Source organism: Betta splendens, chromosome 17 (genome assembly GCF_900634795.4).
Source record: "Betta splendens chromosome 17, fBetSpl5.4, whole genome shotgun sequence".
Classification (NCBI taxonomy): domain Eukaryota; kingdom Metazoa; phylum Chordata; class Actinopteri; order Anabantiformes; family Osphronemidae; genus Betta; species Betta splendens.
Window position 1 is genome coordinate 9,488,912 of NC_040897.2, and position 13,554 is coordinate 9,502,465.

Below are 13,554 nucleotides of genomic sequence, written 5' to 3' on the forward strand. Positions count from 1 at the left end.
TTACCATATTATTGATTCCAAGTCTGTTTTAATTTCACAATAGAGTAATATGGTAGTAGGTAATAACAGGTAAATATTTTTAGAGCAGCATTCGTAAATTTCCATTCTGTTGAAATTTCAGTGATCATGTCATACAAGCGAACAGATTAGGAAACCTGAACTGTGGCTTTTGTTCCAGCCCCCTCAGAGGTCTGCTATAAAAGCCTGAGCTTCCTCTCTGAGCCTCTGCTCTGCTGATCTGGAGACAGTCTCCGTCCACCATGAAGCCTCTCCTGCTTGTGTCTCTGCTTGGCTGCCTCGGTAAAGACACAGACATTTACCACCGTAGAGCTACCAAGCGTTCACTTTGTTTTGTTTCATCTGTTTTATCTGCTTTCACAGCCACCGTGTTCACTGCTCCTGCTGAAAAGGTCAGATGGTGCCTCATATCGGATACAGAAAATCAGAAATGTTTGTTCCTCGCAAAGAAAGCTCCTGCCCTCTCCTGTGTAAGAAGAGACAGCGCCAAAGACTGTATCATCGCAATTAAGGTGAGAAGAGACACATTTTATCAGCAATAATAATAATAATAATAATAATAATAATAATAATAATAATAATAATAATAATAATAATAATAATAATAATAATAATAATAATAATAATAATAATAATAATAATAGGCCCATGAAGCTGATGCCATCACTTTGGATGGAGGTGACATCTACACTGCTGGACTGAAAAACTATGACCTGCATCCTATCATTGCTGAGGACTATGGCACCTGTATGTAGTCCACCTTATAACTTATCATTTCCTCCATTTAGTGTGAGCTACATATTTAAACCTTTTTTTCTTCAACAACCTCAGCCTCAGACACCTGCTATTTTGCTGTTGCTGTGGTGAAGAAGGGCACAGGATTTGGCATCAATGATCTCAAAGGGAAGAAAAGCTGCCACACAGGTTTGGGGAAATCTGCAGGCTGGAACATTCCTGTAGGAACACTGGTGTCCATGGATATACTTCATTGGGACGGCATTGAAGACAAACCTGTGGAGGAGGGTGAGATCACGTTCCACACAATCCTTAAAATAAGCATATAGCATATATATAAGACTACAGCCCTGTTTTGTGTTGCAGCCGTGAGCGAGTTCTTCCAGGCCAGCTGTGTCCCAGGAGCAACGATGAGGAAACAACAACTGTGCCAGCTGTGTAGAGGAGACTGCTCCAAGTCCCACAGAGAGCCGTACTATGATTACAGTGGAGCTTTCCAGTCAGTATTTCATGCTTCTGAGTTTCTCCTTGATGTCTAACTTTAAATATGATGATGCACGTGTTAATCTGTTTACCAGGTGTCTGGCAGACGGTGCTGGAGATGTGGCTTTTGTGAAGCATAATACTGTTCCTGGTCAGTGTCAATTTTTTAAATATGTCCTGAATGATTGTTTGATGATTCCCTAGACTTAGTATGTATGATCATGTTAAAATTTTCTTCTGTTTGTAGAGCAGCATCAATACCTTTTTGATTCAATATTAATATATTTTGGACAACCTTTGGATTCAGACTTGGATGGCTGAATAAGTCTACTTGAACAAAATAACTAAAGTGTAACAAATCAATATGTTAACATATGAGATATGTTGAGAGTGCAATTATGAATAAAAAATTTCAGTAAATGTCCAAAACCTCTTTCAGAGTCTGAAAAGGACAAGTATGAACTACTTTGCAAGGACAACACCAGAGCTCCAATCGACAGCTATGAACGGTGCAACTGGGCCCAAGTACCAGCTCACGCTGTTGTGTCCCGCAAGGACGCACAACTGGCTGAACTCATATGGACAATCCTCAGCTCACTATCGGTAGAAAGTGAATTGTTCTATATGGAAACAGCTGCTAAAAATGTGTAAGAGGAGAAATTAGTCATTTCTCATTGGTTCACTTTGTGTCTCATCAGCCCGATGATCTCTTCACGTCTGTAAATGGCAAAGACCTGATGTTCAAGGACTCTACAAAAAAACTTGTGCAGGTTCCTCCAGACACAGACTCCTTCCTGTACCTGGGTGCTGAATACATGGGCATCATTCGTTCTCTTGAGAAAGGTCCAGTAAACATAAGCAGAAGAAGAGAACACAAGCCACCTGACAAACACTTTATACTGTGAGCAGCTCATGGTTCTGATTTTTCTCACCCTCCAGAGCCGAGCACATCCACATCCACTAGTATTAAATGGTGCGCTGTGGGACACGCTGAGACAGCCAAGTGTGACCTGTGGAGCATAAGCAGTGTCACAGGAGAAGGCTCAGATGCCAAAGCGGCCGTTGATTGTGAGACGGCCGACACAGTTGACAACTGCTTGAAAAAGATTATGGTAAAACAGCTTTGGCTCAAAATATGGGAATTGTGAGTAATAATTGCTGTTGGAGAGTAATGAAGTACATGTATTTAAACCAGTACTTCATATATTGTTGTCCTGAAGCGTGAAGAGGCTGATGCAATAGCTGTAGATGGAGGACAGGTGTACACAGCTGGAAAATGTGGTCTGGTTCCTGTCATGGTGGAACAGTATGATGAAGGTATGATCATTAAGAAGGACAGAAAACAATAAATAAAATAATGAGTGTTTAACTTGAGTAATATCTAACATCTCTCTCTCTCTCTCTCTCTCTCTCTCTCTCTCTCTCCCCCCACAGACCAGTGCAAAGCTAATACAAGTAATGAAACCTTCTTCCTTTGATTGAATTATGAGTTCAGACCAGAACATTTCTCAGGGGGATTAAATGTTTTCGCCTCCATCCAAAAACAGCGAGTTAGATCAAGTGGTGACTCTGAATTGTCTGTAGAATGTGTCTGAACTGACAACCTGTCCTGGACGTACCAAACCAATCACCCAGTCACAGCTAAGAGTGTAATGTTTAGGATAAGAGATAAGTGTGATAATACTACTACAAATACAGTCAATCAATAGAATTTCCGAAAAATCCAATGGGTATATTTATTAACAAACATTAATATCAACTACACTGTAACTAGTGTTCAGAACCTTCTCTGTGTTTGTCACTACTCTTATAGGATCATTCTCCTCTTACTTTGCTGTGGCTGTGGTAAAGAAGGGTTCAGGTGTGACCTGGAACAACCTGAAGGGCAAGAGGTCATGTCACACTGGCTTCGGCAGAACTGCAGGCTGGAACATCCCCATGGGTCTAATCCACAACACAACTAATGACTGTGACTTCAGTGAGTGACCATGTGTTTACCAAAGCAAAACACACACTGTCACCAGCCAACAACATCTACTACTAATTTTGTTTTATATGCGCTGGAAGACATGGCTGTGATTATGAGATTATGTTTTCAGTCAACACTTTAAGGAAGTATTTATTCAGCATCTTCAAATTTGACTAATGATCACGTGCTTATTATTTATAAATGTTTAGGATTGACTAGTCAAACATGGCCTTTGTGTAAGCTTTGTCTATCATTGACCACTCCACTTTCTGTCTCTCAGCTAAGTTCTTCAGCAGTGGCTGTGCCCCTGGATCAGACCCCAGATCTCCATTCTGTACACAGTGTGTTGGCAACAGGAAAACAGTGGGAGATGATGACAAGTGTGCAGCCAATAGTAATGAGGAGTACTATGGCTACGCTGGAGCCTTCAGGTGGGAAGCTTGTATGTTCATTAACATGATAGATGGACTTATTGGAAAGCACAGAGGTTTGCTCTCTTTCTGACCATTTTAGCAGAACATTGACACCACTCTCATGCCTGACATTAGATTGATGCACCTTCTTTAAGGTGGAAACTTCATCTTCATGTTACTGTGTTATGTTTCATCATTCTTCCAGATGTCTTGTTGATGGTGCTGGTGATGTTGCCTTTGTCAAACACTCGACTCCCACTGAAAACAGTGATGGTGAGAGACTGACTCTAAATTCTCTACATTTCTATTGACCCGTCTCACCTGCTGCTTTCAAACCTCTGATCCCACCTCTTCCTGTCACAGGTAAAGGTCCAGACTGGGCTCAGAATGTGAAGTCTGCTGACTATGAGCTGATCTGTCCTGGGAGTCACAGTCCTGCACCAATCTCTGACTTTAAGTTATGCAACTTGGCCAAAGTGCCTGCACACGCTGTAATGACTCGTCCAGAGATCCGCAACACAGTGGTCAAAACCCTGAAAGACCAGCAGGTATGAGATATTTTGGATTATCATTTTTATTTTTTTTAGATACTGAAATTTGATGATGTTTCTGCATTAACAGCACTGTAGAACTATAAAGAATCTGTTTTCACCTACTCAATTCCTAATGTAAGAATGTTTTAAAATGTTGTTTATATGAACTTTTATACTATTTATTCACAGGATAAGTTTGGACGTCATGGCAGTGATTCCACATTCAAATTGTTTGATTCAGAAGGAGGAAAGAACCTCCTCTTCAAGGACTCCACTCAATGTCTCCAAGAGGTTGACGCGGGGAGAAAATATGACCAGTTTTTGGGTGAAGGGTACATGCTTTCCATGAATTCACTCAGACAGTGCAGCCAAAGTACTCCAGGTTTGTTCTACAGTGGCTAAAGGCGTCAAGTAGAGTATTAACACTAACAATGTGGCTCAGACACCAGTTACATATGATGAAAATAAGTTCTATTCAAGTTTTGTCTTTCTCTTTTGTACAGATCTGGAGAAATCGTGCACGTTCCATTCCTGCCAAAAAAACTAGTGGCGCCCATGGAGCTTGAGATGCTTGAGCCGGCTCGCAGTGGTTCGAGCACCTCACCAACACCTCCCGCACTCAACCCAAACATGGTGTGGTGTATTTTACTGCTGTTCTTCCTTTAGACCTGTTTCAAGAAAAGCAAACTAACACACGGCTTTACCACAAACCAGCCATTATGTGACCATCATGTTCCTATGTAGCCATTTAACGCTGTTACTAAATAAAACCTTTAAGTGTTTCTTTGTGGTGATCATTTTTACACCAGATCAGTAGAAAAATTAAATGTTAAATATGGGAAACGGCTGCTTCAAATGTGTGAGAGGAGAAATCCAAATAACTGTGTAGGATTTCAAGTATTTATCTTAAATATGACTAATAATAACTATTATTTATTGTTTAGCTGTTTTATGATTATTGTTTTTGTATAGAACACTATAACCCAATAATTATTCACCTGTAATACAGTAAGTAACACAAACCTAACAAAATAACAACACAATAGGCCACACTGACATGTAGGTTAATTCAGATTATAAAGCACAAAGATTTCATCACAATATTAAAAGGCGATTGTTTTACAAAATATCATTTGATAAGGAAGGTTTGTTTGTTTCCACGTGAATGAACCACAGCCTGTGTCAGTCTGTGCCTTTAGTGTTACTGTTGTGTGAGTTAATTATAACAACAAGAATGTAAATATAAAAAATTATTATTACTCATAACTGTGGTTTTTAATTGAGTGTGCAAAGTCTGCCTCAGTAAAAGCAGTTAAGTGTGAATGTGCGTCTATTAATTGTAGATGTGCTGAGTGTTCACTGTATCTGTGTGTATCCACAACCACTGTGTTGACCACCTCAGACTGTAACAGATTGTAACTGTAATGCTTGAACTAGTGGAGCTCTGCCCTCTGCTGAGTAAAGAGGGAAAACACCACAGACCTCCTCAGTGCAGCTACGGTTACTGGTTGATTAGGGACCTAAAGGAGGAAACAGTCCAACATTCTTACTGCTACAAACTTCAGATTTGGCTCCAACAGACATCCAGCCTGAACAGGCAGCATGTAGTAGGTGAGGGTCTTAGAGTAAGACAGGCAGTCGGTGCACAAGAGGACAGACGGACAACACGATGAACAGGTCATGGGATCAATATAAAGGGGATAATATAAGAAGCTAGGTCGACATGCATACTTGGAGACTGCAGAGTTTGCTGACCTGCTGTACTGCAAATAGCATGTCATTCCAAACAAGCGTGCAGATGCTGGAGCCGTACGAGCCCAGCTCCTCAGACAAAGACTGGGCCTCAGCCTTTACAGCAGGGTCACCTCAGTTAAAGCCTCTCTCACGGCGGCTCCCTGGTTCCTAATGGGCTCAATGCTCTTGACCTTGCTCTCCCACCTTGTTTCTGCCCACGTCTTTAAGGTGATGCTCACATGGTCACACATCTGGGGTGCAGTCCAGAATTGTTGAAAAAAAACTTGATTTTGCTGCTCCTCTTTCGACATGGTTAAGGTGATCTGTCATAATACTTTATGTGATGTGTGTAAATAATAGTCTGTGTGTATAGATATTGATAATAAACCAATGATGGAAATGTGAGTTAGCTAACTTCTTCCTACTCCAATCAAGCATGTCCTAATTAAATTGAAAGCTGATTAGCATTTTCTTGTATATGTGTGAAATTATGTGTGTTAGTAGATCAACTGCTTTTACATGTTAGAATAAATAAATAAAAATAATGATTAAATTGATCAGAGACAATGTTTGTTGTCAAAGTGAAACTGGAACATTAGTCAAATAAAAGTTCTGCTCTGTAAATAGTGTCTGGGCGCTTTCAGTGCAAACCCTGGTTAAATATCAGAGGAGCATCACGTGATTTCTCTTCTCTCACGTGGACATAAACATCAGAACCACAAATTGACCTGTGGCTTTTGTTCCAGCCCCCTCAGAGGTCTGTTATAAAAGCCTGAGCTTCCTCTCTGAGCCGCTGCTCTGCTGATCTGGAGACAGTCTCCGTCCACCATGAAGCCTCTCCTGCTTGTGTCTCTGCTTGGCTGCCTCGGTAAAGACACAGACATTTACCACCGTAGAGCTACCAAGCGTTCACTTTACCTGGGTTTTCACCTGTTTTATCTGCTTTCACAGCCACCGTGTTCACTGCTCCTGCTGAAAAGGTCAGATGGTGCCTCATATCGGAGACAGAAAATCAGAAATGTTTTTTCCTCGCAAAGAAAGCTCCTGCCCTCTCCTGTGTAAGAAGAGACAGCGCCAAAGACTGTATCATTGCAATTAAGGTGAGAAGAGACACATTTTACCACCAGACACCTTTCATTATTATGATGATGATAATAATAATTGTTATTATTATCAGGCCGGTGAAGCTGATGCCATCACTTTGGATGTAGGTGAAATCTACACTACTGGAGGGAACAACTATGACCTGCATCCTATCATTGCTGAGGACTATGGCACCTGTATGTTTTGTACCTTTTAACTTATGGTCTCCTACATTTAGTGTGAGCTACATATTTAAACCCTTTTCTCCAACAACCTCAGCCTCAGACACCTGCTATTTTGCTGTTGCTGTGGTGAAGAAGGGCTCAGGATTCGGCATCAATGATCTCAGAGGGAAGAAAAGCTGCCACACAGGTTTGGGGAAATCTGCAGGCTGGAACATTCCCATAGGAACACTGGTGTCCATGGATATACTTCCATGGGAAGGCATGGAAGACAAACCTGTGCAGGAGGGTGAGATCACGTTTTACACTATTTCATCATCATAATTCATGACAGTGATGACAGCCTTATGAAACCAAGGTTTAATGACCTTCAAAAGTGTTGTTATTAATATTTTTTCTTTAGACACAGTATTTTTTCCTGAAACTTTGAAAGTTGTCTTATGAACATGTTTATTTTCTTGTGTCTGGTCATATGTTGTTGCTTTTTAGCGCTCAGTGAGTTCTTCCAGGCCAGCTGTGTCCCAGGAGCAACGATGAGGAAACAACAAATGTGCCGGCTGTGTAGAGGAGACTGCTCCAAGTCCCACAGAGAGCCGTACTATGGTTTCAGTGGAGCTTTTCAGTGAGTGTCTGATGCTCCTGGGTTCCACCTTGACGTCTAACACTGTATATGCATACACCTCAGGCCTCTGTAACAAACAAAGCACCAGAGCTGATGCTGTTGATCTGTTTACCAGGTGTCTTCAAGACGGTGCTGGAGATGTGGCTTTTGTGAACCATCTCACTGTTCCTGGTCAGTGTCACATCTAAATATGTCCTGTTTTTAGTCTTTCATTTTCACATTGAGTACAGGATGGATGAATAAGTCTATATGAACAAAAATGACTTAGGTGTAACAAATGACTGTACTGAGATAAGATGAGACTGCAATTATAAACAGAACATTTCAGTAAATGTCCTAAAACTCTCTCAGACTCTGAAAAGAACAAGTATGAACTACTTTGCAAGGACAACACCAGAGCTCCAATCGACAGCTATGAACGGTGCCACTGGGCCCAAGTACCAGCTCACGCTGTTGTGTCCCGCAAGGACGCACAACTGGCTGAACTCATCTGGACGACCCTCAGCTCACTATCGGTAGAAAGTGAAATGTTCTATAACGAAACAGCTGCTAAAAATGTATAAGAGGAGAAATTAGTCATTTCTCATTGAACTGGTTCACTTTTTGTCTCATCAGCCCGCTGATCTCTTCACGTCTGTAAATGGCAAAGACCTGATGTTCAAGGACTCTACAACAAAACTTGTGCAGGTTCCTCCAGACACAGACTCCTTCCTGTACCTGGGTGCTGAATACATGGGCATCATTCGTTCTCTTGAGAAAGGTCCAGTAAACATAAGCAGAAGAAGAGAACACAAGCCACCTGACAAACACTTTATACTGTGAGCAGCTCATGATTCTGATTTTTCTCACCCTCCAGAGCCGAGCACATCCACACCCACTAGTATTAAATGGTGCGCTGTGGGACGCGAAGAGAAAAACAAGTGTGACAAGTGGAGCATCAACAGTGCTGTTGAAGCGGCCGTGGAATGTGAGACGGCCGACACAGTTGAGGACTGCTTGAAAAAGATTATGGTAAAAGAGCTTTGGCTCAAAATATGGGAATAATACTTGAGTAATACTCGTGTACCACATGTAATCAAACCAGTACTTCATATATTGTTGTCCTGCAGCGTGAAGAGGCTGATGCAGTAGCTGTAGATGGAGGATATGTTTACACAGCTGGAAAATGTGGTCTGGTTCCTGTCATGGTGGAGCAGTATGATGAAGGTATGTTCATTAAGAAGGACAGAATACATTTAATAGAATCATGTAATATTTGTAGTATTTGCATCTCTTTCTCTTTCCCTACCCACAGACAACTGTCCTTCCAATTCAGGTAATGAACCTCCTTTATTTGAGTGATTGAGTGTAAATCACAGTTTCAGCCAAGAACCATTTTTAGGGGTTTAAACGATTTCCTTTCTCCTTCATCCAAAGAGAACTTTGGGTCAATTTATGGTTCTGAATTGGCCATAGTAATGAACGTGATCTAACCTATTACTCATCCACTCACAGCTGGGATTGGTTCTAGATATTGTATATGTGATTAGGATAATGAAAAAATGTGTTCATTCTGCTATAAAAAGCTGTACCAGTATTAAGACGTTTCAGTCATGTGAGTTAAAGTATATTGATATTTAATTACAAACACTAATATCTAGTTAATAACCAGTATTCTAATCCTTCTCTGTGTATGTCACTACTCCTGTAGGATCATTCTCCTCTTACTTTGCTGTGGCTGTGGTAAAGAAGGGTTCAGGTGTGACCTGGAACAACCTGCAGGGCAAGAGGTCATGTCATGGAGGCATCAGTACAAGTGCAGGCTGGAACATCCCCATGGGTCTAATCCACAACATGACTAATGACTGTTACTTCAGTAAGTGACCATGTGTTTACCAAAGCAAAACACACACTGTCACCATCACACAACTTCTACTACATATTTTGATTATGAGATTATGTTTTCAGACAACATTGAGCAAAGAGTTATTAAACATCTGCAGAAATGACTAATGATCACGTGCCTATTATTCATACATGTTTACGACAGACAAGTCACACACAACCTTTGTCTTAGCTGTTACTGTAGCATGAACTACTGTAAGTGTCACTGACTGCTCCACGTTCTTTCTCTCAGCTAAGTTCTTCAGCAGTGGCTGTGCCCCTGGATCAGACCCCAGATCTCCGTTCTGTAGACTGTGTGTTGGCAACAGGAAAATAGTGGGAAATGACGACAAGTGTGCAGCCAATAGTAATGAACAGTACTATGGCCATGATGGAGCCTTCAGGTAGGAAGCCTGTATGTTCATTAACAGGATAGATGGACTTATTGAGAAGCAAAGAGGTTCACTCTCTTTCTTACAATTATAAGAAAAGACTCTCATGCCTGATATTAGGCGCCCATTGATTTGAGGTGGAAACTTCATCTTCATGTTACTGTGTTATGTTTCATCATTCTTCCAGATGTCTTGTTGATGGTGCTGGCGATGTTGCCTTTGTCAAACACTCGACTCCCACTGAAAACAGTGATGGTGAGAGACTGACTCTAAATTCTCTACATTTCTTTTGACCCGTCTCACCTGCTGCTTTCGAACCTCTGATCCCACCTCTTCCTGTCACAGGTAAAGGTCCAGACTGGGCTCAGAATGTGAAGTCTGCTGACTATGAGCTGATCTGTCCTGGGAGGTCCAGTCCTGCACCAATCTCTGACTTTAAGTCATGCAACTTGGCCAAAGTGCCTGCACACGCTGTAATGACTCGTCCAGAGATCCGCAACAAAGTGGTCAATACTCTAAATGAGCAGCAGGTATGAGATATTTTGGATTAAGATTTTTATTTTATTAATTTCAATGCCACAAAGGTGAAAATTAGATTTCAAAGTGATGTTTGTGCATTAACAGCATTGTTGAACTATTAAGATGAAGATTTTTGTGTCACTTCACCTTCTCAACTATAAATGTAAAAATGTATTTTAACTTAACTTTTACCTCAACAATCACCACTACTGTTCTTTATGCACAGGATAACTTTGGACGTCATGGCAGTGATTCCACATTCAGATTGTTTGATTCAGAAAGAGGAAAGAACCTCCTCTTCAGTGACTTCACTCAATGTCTCCAAGAGGTTGAAGCAGGGAAGAAATATGACCAGTTTTTGGGTGAAGGGTACATGCTTTCCATGAATTCAATCAGACAGTGCAGCCAAAGTACTCCAGGTTTGTTCTACAGTGGCTAAAGGCGTCAAGTAGAGTATTAACACTAACAATGTGGCTCAGACACCAGTTACATATGATGAAAATAAGTTCTATTCAAGTTTTGTCTTTCTCTTTTGTATAGATCTGGAGAAATCGTGCACGTTCCATTCCTGCCAAAAAAACTAGTGGCGCCCATGGAGCTTGAGATGCTTGAGCCGGCTCGCAGTGGTTCGAGCACCTCACCAACACCTCCCGCACTCAACCCAAACATGGTGTGGTGTATTTTACTGCTGTTCTTCCTTTAGACTTGTTTCAAGAAAAGCAAACTAACACACGGCTTTACCACAAACCAGCCATTATGTGACCATCATGTTCCTATGTAGCCATTTAACGCTGTTACTAAATAAAACCTTTAAGTGTTTCTTTGTGGTGATCATTTTTACACCAGATCAGTAGAAAAATTAAATGTTAAATATGGGAAACGGCTGCTTCAAATGTGTGAGAGGAGAAATCCAAATAACTGTGTAGGATTTCAAGTATTTATCTTAAATATGACTAATAATAACTATTATTTATTGTTTAGCTGTTTTATGATTATTGTTTTTGTATAGAACACTATAACCCAATAATTATTCACCTGTAATACAGTAAGTAACACAAACCTAACAAAATAATGGTACTCATGACAGTGATGACAGCCCTATGAAACCAAGGTTTAGTGACCTTAAAAAGTGTTGTTATTAATATTTTATCTTTAGACACTTTCAGTATTTTTTCCTGATGAAACTTTGAAAGTTGTCTCATGAACATGTTTATTTTCTTGTGTCTGGTCACATGTTATTGTTTTCAGTAAATGTCCTAAAACTCTCTCAGACTCTGAAAAGAACAAGTAACTCACTCTCAGAGCAGAGCACATCCACATCCACTAGTATTAAATGGTGCGCTGTGGGACACGCTGAGACAGTCAAGTGTGACATGTGGAGCATCAACAGTGTCACAGGAGAAGAATGATGGAGCCTTCAGGTATAAACACTCACAGTTTTGCTCTCTTTCTGAAAATGATAGGATCGACACCACTCTTGTTCCTGTTAGTGATGTACAGTGTGGTGCCTGTTCAGTATCTTCTCTGTGTTTTCTTCTGCAGCATTAGTGCTGTAAGGGAAAACAGCAGCTCTGACAGAAACTAACTTTTATCAAATAAAAAATAATAGTTCAGTGATTTTTTAAAAATGTACTAAGGATATTTAAACTATTCTTTCCACCTTCCATCATCTTCATATTTAATCATCCTTCCAAATGTCTTGTTGATGGTGCTGGCGATGTTGCCTTTGTCAAACACTCGACAACCACTGAAAACAGTGATGGTGAGAGACTGACTCTAAATTCTCTACATTTCTATTGACCCGTCTCACGTGCTGCTTTCAAACCTCTGATCCCACCTCTTCCTGTCACAGGTAAAGGTCCAGACTGGGCTCAGAATGTGAAGTCTGCTGACTATGAGCTGATCTGTCCTGGGAGGTCTAGTCCCGTACCAATCTCTGAGTTTAAGTCATGCAACTTGGCTCAAGTTCCTGGACACGCTGTAGTGACTCGTCCAGAGATCCGCAGCAAAGTGGTTAAAATTCTAAATGACCAACAGGTCAGGGACTTATTTATGTTAGATGACCCACAGTTATGTTTTTGCATCACCAGTTTTTCCGGACTGTTATTACATTTTATCTGTTTTTTGTGCTTTGTGTGATGCCCATAATTTCCTCTATTTCTGTATTTCACTACTTTTAGATTTATTATATTGTTCACAATGAATATTTTCCAGTTACATTGAACTGGTTCCAATTATAATGATGGTTTAATAACTCATAATTTTTCTTTATTTACAGGCTAAGTTTGGAAATCATGGCAGTGATTTTGCATTTAGGATGTTCCAGTCAGGGAAGGGAGGGAGGGAGGAAGGAACCTCATCTTCCAGGACTCTACCAAATGTCTCCATGAGATTCAAGCTGAAAAACCTATGAACGGTTTTTGGGACAAGAGTACATTTCTGCCATGAATTCACTCAGACAGTGCAGCAAAACTACTCCAGGTTTGTCCTAAAGAGAATAAGGACAGTTACTCATCAGATAGTTGAACACTTAAATATATACTAGACACATCACTATTAGGTCACTGTGTTTGATTTGCCTTATTTTCTCTTTCAACAGATTTGGAGAAATCCTGCACCTTCCATTCCTGTTAGCAAGAAAAACACTTGGTCCTACTATCCATGTTGTGTCTAAGGTGATCCATCATATCCACTTAGAATGTTCAACTTGTTCTAAAACATTCTTTGATTTAATAAACAGTTCTGAGAAGAGCTTCCAGTTCAGAGTGTATGTTTGATGAAACAATGAAACACGTGTCTACAATATATTCTTTACAATCATAAATATAAAATTATAAAAAACTGTGAGAATAGATGGTACTGAATGAAAATGTTGCGACAGAGTTTTGATTAATGCTTTAATAATTGGTACCAACAAGCTTTTTCTTTTATCAGATACAAGCACTGTCACTGTTTAATGGGGCACTTCCTAAGTCACATAATATTTACATAATATGATCAAGGACAGA

The 13,554-nt window shown here is 40.4% G+C and overlaps 2 protein-coding genes and 1 pseudogene across 2 annotated transcripts; all 3 read left to right on the top strand.

Moving 5' to 3' along the window:
• Positions 1 to 148: 148 nt before the first annotated feature.
• Positions 149 to 4,933, top strand: LOC114844723 (serotransferrin-like). The gene is made up of 17 exons (XM_029132300.3): positions 149 to 300; positions 382 to 530; positions 663 to 765; positions 850 to 1,041; positions 1,120 to 1,252; positions 1,332 to 1,387; positions 1,676 to 1,839; positions 1,935 to 2,079; positions 2,176 to 2,348; positions 2,457 to 2,553; positions 2,671 to 2,691; positions 3,050 to 3,214; positions 3,486 to 3,636; positions 3,824 to 3,891; positions 3,982 to 4,166; positions 4,341 to 4,533; positions 4,655 to 4,933. Exons 1-17 carry the CDS (start codon positions 261 to 263, stop codon positions 4,696 to 4,698), a joined length of 2,079 nt encoding a protein of 692 aa, XP_028988133.1. The 5' UTR covers positions 149 to 260; the 3' UTR covers positions 4,699 to 4,933.
• Positions 4,934 to 6,651: 1,718 nt separating this feature from the next.
• LOC114844725 (serotransferrin-like) lies at positions 6,652 to 11,365 on the top strand. Its single transcript, XM_029132302.3, has 17 exons — positions 6,652 to 6,753; positions 6,837 to 6,985; positions 7,063 to 7,165; positions 7,248 to 7,439; positions 7,640 to 7,772; positions 7,888 to 7,943; positions 8,124 to 8,287; positions 8,388 to 8,532; positions 8,629 to 8,783; positions 8,882 to 8,978; positions 9,067 to 9,087; positions 9,463 to 9,627; positions 9,889 to 10,039; positions 10,215 to 10,282; positions 10,373 to 10,557; positions 10,773 to 10,965; positions 11,087 to 11,365. The coding sequence occupies exons 1-17, from the start codon at positions 6,714 to 6,716 to the stop codon at positions 11,128 to 11,130; spliced, it is 2,061 nt and encodes a 686-aa protein (XP_028988135.1). The 5' UTR covers positions 6,652 to 6,713; the 3' UTR covers positions 11,131 to 11,365.
• An 804-nt stretch (positions 11,366 to 12,169) lies between these two features.
• Positions 12,170 to 13,180, top strand: LOC114844753 (serotransferrin-like; annotated as a pseudogene).
• The last annotated feature ends 374 nt before the right edge of the window (positions 13,181 to 13,554 follow it).

Bases quoted from the DNA above. Each gene is read 5' to 3' on its own strand.
- LOC114844723 (XM_029132300.3), top strand. From the start codon at position 261: ATGAAGCCTCTCCTGCTTGTGTCTCTGCTTGGCTGCCTCG. The intron at 531-662 runs GTGAGAAGAGAC...TAATAATAATAG, and splicing joins ACTGTATCATCGCAATTAAG to GCCCATGAAGCTGATGCCAT. The intron at 2,554-2,670 runs GTATGATCATTA...CTCCCCCCACAG, and splicing joins GGTGGAACAGTATGATGAAG to ACCAGTGCAAAGCTAATACA.
- LOC114844725 (XM_029132302.3), top strand. From the start codon at position 6,714: ATGAAGCCTCTCCTGCTTGTGTCTCTGCTTGGCTGCCTCG. The intron at 7,773-7,887 runs GTGAGTGTCTGA...TCTGTTTACCAG, and splicing joins GGTTTCAGTGGAGCTTTTCA to GTGTCTTCAAGACGGTGCTG. The intron at 10,558-10,772 runs GTATGAGATATT...CTTTATGCACAG, and splicing joins ATACTCTAAATGAGCAGCAG to GATAACTTTGGACGTCATGG.